At 52.0% G+C, this 10,452-nt stretch overlaps 1 protein-coding gene across 4 annotated transcripts; it reads left to right on the forward strand.

The window, feature by feature from the left end:
* The first annotated feature begins 1 nt into the window (after position 1).
* On the forward strand, positions 2–10,207 carry HAGH (hydroxyacylglutathione hydrolase). 4 transcript variants are annotated; one of them, XM_071761202.1, is made up of 10 exons: positions 23–147; positions 2,139–2,169; positions 3,553–3,734; positions 4,161–4,225; positions 5,044–5,161; positions 6,192–6,300; positions 6,982–7,085; positions 7,404–7,505; positions 7,738–7,817; positions 8,322–10,207. In XM_071761202.1, the coding sequence occupies exons 3-10, from the start codon at positions 3,630–3,632 to the stop codon at positions 8,419–8,421; spliced, it is 783 nt and encodes a 260-aa protein (XP_071617303.1). In that variant the 5' UTR covers positions 23–147; positions 2,139–2,169; positions 3,553–3,629; the 3' UTR covers positions 8,422–10,207. The 4 variants fall into 4 exon arrangements, with proteins under 4 accessions (XP_071617302.1, XP_071617303.1, XP_071617300.1 ...); XM_071761201.1 differs by lacking the exon at positions 2,139–2,169 and having other exon boundaries at positions 2–147; XM_071761199.1 differs by lacking the exon at positions 2,139–2,169 and having other exon boundaries at positions 57–263.
* The last annotated feature ends 245 nt before the right edge of the window (positions 10,208–10,452 follow it).

Below are 10,452 nucleotides of genomic sequence, written 5' to 3' on the forward strand. Positions count from 1 at the left end.
CGGGGAAGGAAGAAGGAAGGGAAGAAGGGGGCCGGGCGGGCTCAGCACCGCCCCCGCCGCACGCCGGGCCGGGCCGGGCCGGGCCGTGCCGGGTCGGGCACCCCCCTGCCCGCCTCCCCCGGGCCGGCTTCAGGGCGGGGAGCAAAGGTAACCGGGCCGGGCTTTGGTACCGGGCGGGGCGAGCGGTACCATGCTGGGCAGGGGCTGGCGGGGCTTCGGTACCGCCCTGGCGGCCCTGGGAGCTGGCGCCTTGCTCCGAGCCGGTAGGTGGGGCGGGCGGTACCGAACCGGGGTGCTGGGGTTCGGCCCGTGGGTTGGGCGGGGAGCTCCTTGGAGGCAGGAGCGGGGTGAGATGCGGTGAGATGCTCCCCGCAGGATGCGGGCCCTGGGGCTGGCAGCGGCTCCCCCGGCAAGCTGGAAGTTTGGCGCTGGGGTTAGTTGGGTTCGGTTGGGTTTTCTCCTCGTTTTCCGCTGCGCCGAGGTTTTTAAGCTGATTGAGAGCCGCAAATAGGTCCGAATCTGCTCAGCTGGAGCCTTTTCCCAGCACTGAAACATCTGGGAGGGCCCTGCGGAGCTTTTGGGTTTCCCCAGTGCTGGTTACTGCCCTGCGTGTAGGGAGATGGGGGATGAGGGCTGGAATTTCAGCTGGATCTGATGGGTGCCAGGCTGTATTGGCAATGTAAACAAATAAAATAATAATAAAAAAACAAACCCCACAACCCCCAGACTGTCAAAGCACTGCGTTGAAATTCAGGGCCTGAATTCTGGAAGCATCTCTTTGACCTAGAACTCAGGCTTTAGCTGCACAGCATCTCTGGGAAGTCCTCCCAGAGGGCTTTTGCATCACTTCACTTTTGAGACCCAGCCTGAACAAGCCAGAATCCATTGGAGTTAACTCCCAGACGTGGAAACCTTGGTTCTGTGTTGGGAAAATTGATGTCAAATCGATTTAAACTGGCAGCCCCCCAGTCACCCAGGTTGCAGGGTGGGTGCTGCACCTTCCACGGGGGTTCTGCTCCACTGGTGGGTGCCAGGCAGGTAGGTGGAGTGGGAGCAGGAGTTGCCTGTGGTTTGTGGGGCCACAAATTGCCTGGGGATCCAGAAAATATCTTTGTGCAGAGTGTGTGAAACGTGGCCAGAGTGTTTCTTCTTAATGAGGCAATGCAGGGATGTCCATCTATTTCTGGGCAGGCATTTCTGGGTGGCAGCTGTGCTTGAAATTGGAATTTTCCACTCTTTTCTGTGATGGAAGGAGTAGAAGGAAACGCTGCAGAGAAAAATGTAGGAAGCATCACTTTTTCTGAAGGAATCTGATGTTAAACTGCTGCCCACATGCACTGAGGTGGTAACACTGACCCTGCCCATCTGCAAACCCTTCCTCCTGGCAACTCAAATGTGTTGCTTTTCCCTCCCCAGCCCCCTCTGCATCCAGCAGGAAGTCAGGAGAGATATGGTGCAAAAAATGAGGTCATTGGGCATTAATTTTTGGAGCAGACCTGCATGTCTTCAGCTCTCCTGAAAAAATCTGTGTTAGTGCTGGGCCAGGGCAGGGGGTTTGGGTGGCTCAGGGAGGTTCCTGGAGCAGGATGGGGACTGAGGACACTTCTGAGCAGTGCTGAGTCTGCATGAGGCTGGAAAGGGGTAGGTGGAAATTCAGGGGTTTCCTACTTTGCAGATGGTTTCTCCTGTTTTTGTTTAAATGATGTTTTCCCCTGTGTGGTGTAGCTTCTCTGTTTGTTTGTTTTGCAAGAATTGAGACTTAAACCTGCAACTTTGGGATGGTGGCCAAGGTTAGAAATGGTTCATAGGAAGAGAATGTTTTAAGTATGTGAATAATCCCTTTGACTTGAAGCTAAGGTTGTGTATTCCTGTTTATGTTTTGGGTGGGGGTTTTTGGTTTGGGTTTTGGTGGTTTTTTTTTTTCTGGTGTGGTGCTCTTTTTTCCAGTAAGTGCCTGGCATGCAAACAAACATGCAGAAAAAGGAGTCCTTGTGACTCATAGCATCCAAAAGAAAAGTGCTTCAGGTGAGGGAGCAGCAACAGAACAAGTGATTGAAAGGAATAGTAAGGGTTTTTTTGTGTTTTTTTTTTCTTTTTTCTTTCCTCCTTTTTTTTTTTTTTTTTTTTTTTTTTGGAAGGACTTTTCTGCCCCAGAGGAGCACTCAGCAGGTATGGATGCTTTTCTCAATATTTTGTGCCTTCACCACCAACCCCCCAGTGCATGCCTTGGGGGTTTTCTTTCCAACATTTCCCTTCACTGCCATCTCCCCTCCTTCCCTCAGAAGCAAGGGAGATGATGGAGGTGGAAAGGGAAGAAGTTCTGGGCAGGAGAGTTGTACCAGAGAGATCTCACAGCTGCCCCAGGGCTGGGCTTGCAGCAGCCATGTGTCCCAGTCAGAACTGGGATCTTGGTTCTGGAGCCTTGTTGGCCCAGTTGAGCTCTGGAGGGCTGTCTGTGGTGCCTCTCCTCTTGGGGACAGGCTCTTATCAGGGGTGGGCAGGACTGGCTTGTTTTGGGAGAGTGGGGCAGGGTGATTACAAGCGTGGTGACCCCTCCCTTTGGCACTGATGGGGGTGACCAAGTGTCAGGAACCTCAGGGAAGAGGCAGTGCTGCAAAATGAAGCAGTGGCTGAGCCAGCACAGCTCAGACCAACTCAGTCACCTCCAGTGGGCTGTGTGAGAGCCTGGGGTGTGCAGAGTTCTGGCTGGGAGGGACTGTCACCTCTCCCCCTGCATGCACATGGACCCAGAGCCCCAGCAAGGGCAGGTCTTGCCCTCTTTCTTTCCTTTATTTTTTTTTTTTTTTAATGACAGAGCCTCTTGGGGCTTGGTTGTTTCTTTAAGAGCTGTGTAACCTATGAGTTGCACAGCAGAGCCCAGGTTATTTGCATCTGGAACTAGATCCACCTCTTGGATCTGATTAAACATTTAACCAGAAGCAAACAGGCAGGCACTGCTGTTGCACCAAGGGAGGCTGTGAGCAGCAAACCTGCAGGCCTGGTCCCTGCCCAGGGGGAACCTTTGCCTTCCACACTGAGACCCCATCTTCTCTCCATGCAGGATGCCAGGTCCCCAAGTAACAAATTAGATGTTTCTATTCTAGCAGTGTGAGTATTGCTGTATTTCTCCTTCCCTCCCCTGTCCTTTATTGGCTTTTAGCTCTAACATGACCTTTTGTGTTGTTTTTTTTTTTTTTACCTTCTTTTTCTACAAAGTCACTGTCCCAGCCTGTGGGGACCTGACCTTTGTCCAGCTGTTCCTTCTCTGTTCTTCTTTCCTGCCCCTTGAAATCTTCTCTCCAAGCCACACTTTGCCTGCATCTGTGGGAGCAAAGTGTGGAGCTGTAGGGCACTGGGAGCCTCCTGCACTCTGACCCAGCCAGGCACTGGGGTTTTGTCCTCTGGTGCCCTCTTTCCCTTCCCTTTGAAGGAGGCAGCACGGGCTGTCCCTACCTTTCCTTCTCTGGGGCCGTGGGCTGAGGGATCTGCTGTGCTCTGTCCCATTTATTCCCCTCCCTGGTCTAACCTGAGGGTTGTTTTTGGGGTCCCCAGGTCCAGCACACTTGTGGTCTGTCTTCCTGCACACAGAGCACGAGCAGAGGAGGTCCAAGACTTTCACACAAGCAGACATGAAGGTGGAACTGCTCCCAGCCCTCACAGACAACTACATGTACCTCCTGATTGATGAGGAAACCAAGGAGGCTGCAATCGTGGATCCTGTGCAGCCCCAGAAGGTAATGCTGTCTGCCTGGGAGCTCCCAAGGGCTGGGAGATGCTTCCCAGGTTGCCAAGTCCACGAGGATATTAGTCAGACAGTGACTCAGGAGTGGGGGAAAGGCAGGAAATACTGGCCAGGCAGAGGTACAGCCAGGGCCTCTGGGCTCAGGCAGCTTGTCCCTGACTTCAAGGGTTATTGGCCTGATTTGGGGGTTTTGCCTTTAATTTGATACAGTGCAGGAAAGAGGAAAGGGGGCTGAGGGCTCAGTGGGGGCTCTCTGGGTCAGAGATCTGTAACTGCAGCTTGGAGAAGGATGAGCTCTCTGCAGGGTTGATGTTGTGGCCCTCTCAACCCTTGGAGCATTGTTCCTGGGTCACCCCAGGTACGAGGTGTGCTGTTCAATCATTTCCTCTGAGTTGTGATGTTCTTGCTGTGCCTGCAGGTTTTGGATGCAGTCAAAAAGCACGGGGTGAAGCTGACCACTGTCCTGACCACACATCATCACTGGTAACTGTCTGCTCTGGTAGGATCCCTCTTTTGTCTGCATAAACACAAGCAGGCAAGAACTGTTGCTTTTCTGGATCAAATTGGTCTTGAAGCAGGAGCTTAGGTGTGAGGAGAAGGATCAGAGCTCAGGAGGTGTTCCCCTGGGCTTATCATGATAAGAATTATTGTCCAGACTGCAAGCTCTGTGAGTCAGTGCCTTTAACCTTTAAAATGCTGACTTTTCCCAGGTGGCCAGAGAAATAAACACGTGAAGGTAGCTGTGGAGTGTGGGAAGGAGGTGCTGGGACTCGCCTGTGGGGTGTGTTTTTGAGAGTCAGCACTTGTGGGAGGATTATCTGCACTGCAGATTAACTCTGCCAAGCGTGTGAAAGTGAAAGTTTTGGGGTGCTGAACCTGAGGAACCTCTCCCATGGGTCCCACTGGAGCCACCTCTGTGGCTGGAGAGCCAGCCCTGATCTGGCAGGACCAGCCCTGCAGGTGAATGCTGAGCTGCTTGGACAACTCTGTGCCTGCTCCACCAGTGTGGTGGCACACTGAGCTCCACATACCCCAGTTAGCCCAGTCTCTTCCTGCCCTACTTACTGGAGGTTGATTGTTGAACCCCCTTGGTGTTTGCCAGCCTAGATCTGAAGTTGTGGGGGGTTGTTACCCCCTCCCACTGCCCTGGTTAGTGGAGAAGTTCTCCCCACTCCTACTGATGTGGACATGAGGACTGTGTTAGACACAGTTGATCAGGAAGGGTTCCCTGGAGGTTGCCATTGCAGTGTGAGTTATGACAAACTTCATCCCTGCCCAAATCCATTTTTCTGACCTCCCAGGGACCACGCTGGAGGAAATGAGAAGCTTGTGAAGATGGAGACAGGGCTGCGTGTGTATGGGGGAGACAGCAGAGTGGGGGCCCTGACACAGAAAGTGTCTCACCTGACATCACTCAAGGTAAAGGGAGTGAGCTGCTGGGGACATCTCCTCTTTGTCACACTGGTGGGATTCCACCCCCAGTTAATATTTTGCTCACATTTCTTTGATCTGTGCACATCTCCTGGATGCAGTTGGTAGTTTAAGGAGAGCCTCTGCCCTTGGCCAGCCCTGCCACCCATAACCTCCCTCTCTGTTTTTGGCTGCTGCTGAGAGCACTGGCATGGCTCAGCCCCCTGCATCTCTTGGGGCTTGCTGGGTGTCTGGATGCTCCTAGATAACTGCTTTAACTCAGGGCTCATGCTCTGCTTCCAGCCCAGCTGGCACCCAGTGCTTGGTTCCCTGAAGGAAAGCTGCAATCCAGGGGGCAGAACAAGAGGGCCAACCATGCTGGTTGTCTGCACTGCTTTTCCCCAGCTAGAGCAGCAAACTTTGCTGGAACCTGGCTGGTTGGTTGCAGGTGAGGTGGCAGGTGACACAAACTGCTGTGAAAGGTGCAGGCTGGCACAAGTGTCACTGCTGATCTTGGGGTGCAGCTTTGTTGGGGGTGGGGGGAGAGCAGGGAAGAAGGGAGCACAGAACTAGGTGGGAAGGCACGGGAATGAAGGCTGTGGGGGAAACAGCCCCTTGGCCTCATGACAATTTTTAATCCTTCCCTTTTCCTGAGTGTCATCCACTTCTTCCCTTCAGCTTCAGTTGTGTTCGGAGCTTTTTTTACACTTGATTATCTTTGCTGAGGATTTTGTGTTGCTCTGGATCTGCTTGCTCTTGCTTCCAACCAAACATTGAGTCACTCTGCATGTAACTGAAAGAATCTGGCAGTTCTCTTTGGCACCACACCTGCTAGGAAGAACCATCTCCCTTCCATATCCCTGCCATAAAACTCTCTTGCTGGACTCTCCCAAGAGCAGGGCTGATGTTTACTGGCCTGCTGGGTGAGAATTTGCCTCTAGGACCTACTAGACCCATTTTAACAAGTTGCAATTCTTTTCTAACCTTACCAATGCTAGCAAACAGTAGCTTCAGCTCCAGTCTTCTGCCTTCTTCTCAGGTGGGATCTCTTAATGTGAAATGCCTCTGTACGCCGTGTCACACTTCTGGACACATCTGTTATTATGTGACTAAGCCAAATAGCTCCGAGCCACCTGCTGTTTTTACAGGTGAGGAGTTGGGAGGTTCCCTTGCTGGCAGTCTGTGTTGCAAAGAAATGAGCTTCCCTGACTCTGGAGGTGCAGCCCTGCCTGCTGCTCTGGGTAACATCCACATCTGGCTGTAGCTGAAAGTGGTGGAAAGCCCTCTGGGTTTGTAAAGCATTGCTGGACACTCTGCAAGCAACATCAAGAGCAAGCCCTGGATGGGTCCTACATCTAGTGTTGTCTTCCTTGAAACAAGAGCTATTGTTTTACTGACTCAGGCCAAAGTGTGGCTGATTCCAAAAGCTGTTGGGTTTTTTCCATTTATCTGTCCCCCCTGTCTGTAACAAAACTGAGAGAGGCAAAGTAGGGGAGTGAGAAGAGGGCTGGTGCTCCATCTCTGGTAGGCAGGTTCTGGATCCTCTTTTGGAGAGTAGGGTTTCCCCTTCCCTAATTCTGTGCCCAGCCTCCTCAGCCTGCTGTGCCATCCCTCTCCTGCTGGGCCTTTTCCAGAGCTTGCACCAGCTGCTGCATGGAAGAAGGAGCAGCCTAAGCAAGATTTGAGGGAGCAGCAGGGAGAGAAAATGCAGAGGTGACTCATCTGTGTTCAGCTTCCAGAGCAAAGAGAACCAGTGTTCCCTGGCCACCCTAGGAAGGACAAGAGGGGACCTCCTCTGGTCCTGATGCTGTGTCCCCTCTCCCTTGCAGGTGACACCCTCTTTGTGGCTGGGTGTGGGAAGTTCTTCGAGGGAACCCCCGAGGAAATGTACAGAGCCCTGATTGAGATTTTGGGCAGCCTGGACCCCAAAACGGTACGGACCCCTCCTTTGGGGCCAGGAACTCCTGCAGGCACCAGAGCAGCTGTCTGCCCAGAGATACTGCTGCTCAAAGAGAATTCCTCAGGTGCTGAAGGAGCAGCTGCTTGGAGCAGGGGTTGTCTTTGCTGCCAGAGCCCTCTGGGGCAGGAAATACCCCAAATGATGGTTGTTGCTCTCTGGGGGAAGGCTCGGGGCTGCTTATTTCACCAAAGCTGAGGTGCCTGGGCTTTTTCATCAGGCTTGCCATGGAGATAGCACCGTGCCCTCCAAGCTTACCTGCTGTCAGGTAAATTTTCTCCTTTCTCCTCCTAGAGAGTTTACTGTGGCCACGAGTACACAATCAGCAATCTCAAGTTTGCTCGGCATGTTGAACCCAATAATGTTGCTGTCCAGGAAAAGCTGGCTTGGGCCAAGGTAAGCTGCTTCCTCCTTTCCCTGGAATTGCTGCTTTCCTGCAGACCTCTAGAGGAGGCAGTGTCAGGGAGAAAGAGGCTGAGGGAAGGGAGTTCAGAGCCAGGGGCTGCAGTGTGGGAGCAGGGAGGAGGTGGCAGTTCTGTGCAGCACCAGCCCTGCATGGTTTAAATACAGGACATTTCTTCTTCACCAAAACTTCCCTCATTAAGCAGAAATCTCTCCTTTTTCCCAGGCCAAGTATGACAGTGGTGAGCCCACCATACCCTCCACCATTGCAGAAGAATTCACATACAACCCTTTCATGCGAGTGAGGTATGGAGGAGGTGTGGGTGTGGGGATGCTCCTTGGGTTTGGGAAGGGGGTGTGGGAAGGAGGAGGTCTCCAAAGAAAGAGCTGCGAGTGGGAATTGCTCTCCTGCCTCACATATTCATAATATCATGCCCTCAAGACCCTCCTGAAGATGGATTTGCTGTCCTGGCAGGAGCTTGCTGTGGTGGGGTTGGGAGGGTTGTGGGGAGCATCTCTGCCAGTCCTGACCTCCCTGCCTCAGGAGACAGAGCAAGTTGATCGTGTAAATGTGTTCCTTTGTCAGGCAGAGGTGTGGGCAGCAGCAGCTGCTGTTCTGAGAGCATTTCTGATTTCCTTTTGCATAAAAACCAAGGGAGCTGCTAAGCCTGGTGCCAAAGTCCTGGGGCTTTGATCTTTGGGTTCAACGTTTCCCCTCGCTTCAGGCAAAAGGTGACAGCAGTGACTTCCCAGAGGAGATTTTATCTTGCAGCCCCTGCATTTGCTGTCCCTGCCATTCCTTCCTGGCAGGGAGAAGACAGTTCAGCAGCATGCTGGGGAGACTGACCCCATCCAGACAATGGGGGCCATCAGGAGAGAGAAGGACAACTTCCGTGTCCCCAAGGACTGAGCACTCTGCCTGCATCACTTTAATGTCATTTCAAGTGTTATTTAGATTATTCAGGTGTTTTAGGAGTTGAACCTTCTGTTGTGGTTGAGACAGTTATATTTAGGGGTTTATTTTGTTTTAATTAAGGAAAAAAAAGAATAAGCACTTTGCCCTTGTTGAGATGTTCTACAGCTATTTATATTATGATGAAGAATATTTATCCTTCTATTGCTGGCTCTCAAACTGTCACCTGTGTCACATGCAGATCATTTTACAAGGTTGGTACGTGGCTCAGAGCCTGGGGTGGGGAAAGGGTCAGACCCTGAGGTCTAGGAAAAAGCTCCTGTTATTTTTGTAGGAGCCTGAGAGTGGGGCTGGGGCCCAGAGAGACAGAATGCAGTAACTGCTTTGCAAGCTGAAGATCTGAAATTTTTCTTCCCTGCTGCTGCTGCTTTTAAGCTCTTGTGGCTCTGCTAACACCAGTTCTCAGTGACAGTCCTGCTCCCCATCACCAGCTCAGGGTTTGGGCTGTGGAGCAGTCGTGGTGCCCTGGCCCTGTGGGTGATGACAGCTGGGGACTGTCCAGCTTTTCTGCTCTCTGAATTCCATGGCATGGACTGCAGTAACTTTTCCAGGCAGCATCCTGGCTTAGAGATGACCCTGTTGCTTGCACCCTTCTGCTCCTAACTCCTGTCTGCATGTGCCTGCTTTCTGCTCTGACCTGTGCTCTCTCTGTTACTTGTGTCACACAAAGGAAGAAGGGATTTGTCTGCTGTTTAAAATCCAAAGGAGAGCTTGCCTGCTGAACTCAAGTTGTGTGGGAGAGCTGAGCAGTGCTGAGACTCCTCCAGCAGGTGCCTCCCTGTTGATGCCTGGAGCAGCTGCTGGGGGTGAGTTATGTGGCAAATGAGTGGTTTAGTACCTGGGTGCTGTTCTGGGGAGCAGTGGCTGTGCTGGGTCTGGGGGACTCCAGAGCAGAGGATCCATCACCCACCCAGCAGCCTCAGGTAGGTCCAACCTCTCTGCCAGAGGATGTTAGAGATGGGCAGGGTGTCCACGTGTTGCCAGGCTGAAAAACAAGGCTCAAACCCTCTGAGAAACCACCTGGAGGTGGCACTTTTCTTTTTCTTGCTTGGTCCATGGGGATTCAAAGCCATCTCTGTTCTTAGACCAGTGCTGTACGACCCCAGGCTGCAACCAGCTTGGGAGGGAACTTCCCCTCAGGATGTTTTTCTGGCAGTGGATGAGTGGGATAAACTTTGGGGGAAAATAATCCCAATTTTCAGCAAGTGGCTTTAACTTCCCATCTTCCATGTTTCTTGGAGCAAGGGTGGCAGGACCCAGCCTTGGGGTTGGCATCTCACACATCTTCCCCCTAATAATTCTGTTTTCTTCCTTGCTTCTTGCTCGTGGCCCCATGCTGCAAATCTGCACAAGAGGTTTTCAAACAAATGTTTTGCAGCTAACTGAAGATTCAGATTATTTTATTTCTAGTTTCCCCCCCCCCTCCTCCTCTCCCCAGTGCCTGTTGGTAGCTGATGCCACCCCCTGGGTGTCACCCTGGTCTGCTGTCCCACTGACTGGCAGGATCTGAGCAGGATTTGGTGTTGCACCGTTGATTTTTGCTTTTAAAGAGAGAAAAATTTTATGTAGTTTAGAAAGAAAAAGCGGTACCTAAAACTTTGCTGCCTCCTGGACCTGAAGGCTGTGTGGTGACACCAAGGTGTCACTGTCCTGGTGGCTGTGTGACAAGTGAGAGAATAAAGAACAGCTGCAAACCCACCCTTGGTGGGGCTGTCTGGAAGAAGGAGCTTTCTTTGTTGCATTATTTTAGTCACTTGTTTATTTTTATGTCAGAGTAACAACCAACTGGGAGTGTCCCACCTAGTCCTGGGTGGCATTTTGAGATTTTTTGGGGGGTTTGTTCAACTTACAGCTGAATTTCCTTCTGGAAAGGAGAAGGGAGCACGTTCAGCACTTGTCTCCAGCTTGCAAGCACCAGTTCCTTCCTTCCCAAGTGGCATTTTGGGGACCACAGTCACCCCAGATTTG

This window comes from Heliangelus exortis, chromosome 17 (genome assembly GCF_036169615.1).
Source record: "Heliangelus exortis chromosome 17, bHelExo1.hap1, whole genome shotgun sequence".
In the NCBI taxonomy this organism is placed as follows: Eukaryota; Metazoa; Chordata; class Aves; order Apodiformes; family Trochilidae; genus Heliangelus; species Heliangelus exortis.

Bases quoted from the DNA above. Each gene is read 5' to 3' on its own strand.
- HAGH (XM_071761199.1), top strand. From the start codon at position 191: ATGCTGGGCAGGGGCTGGCGGGGCTTCGGTACCGCCCTGGCGGCCCTG. The intron at 264-3,552 runs GTAGGTGGGGCG...TGGGGTCCCCAG, and splicing joins TGGCGCCTTGCTCCGAGCCG to GTCCAGCACACTTGTGGTCT. The intron at 6,301-6,981 runs GTGAGGAGTTGG...TCTCCCTTGCAG, and splicing joins GCCACCTGCTGTTTTTACAG to GTGACACCCTCTTTGTGGCT.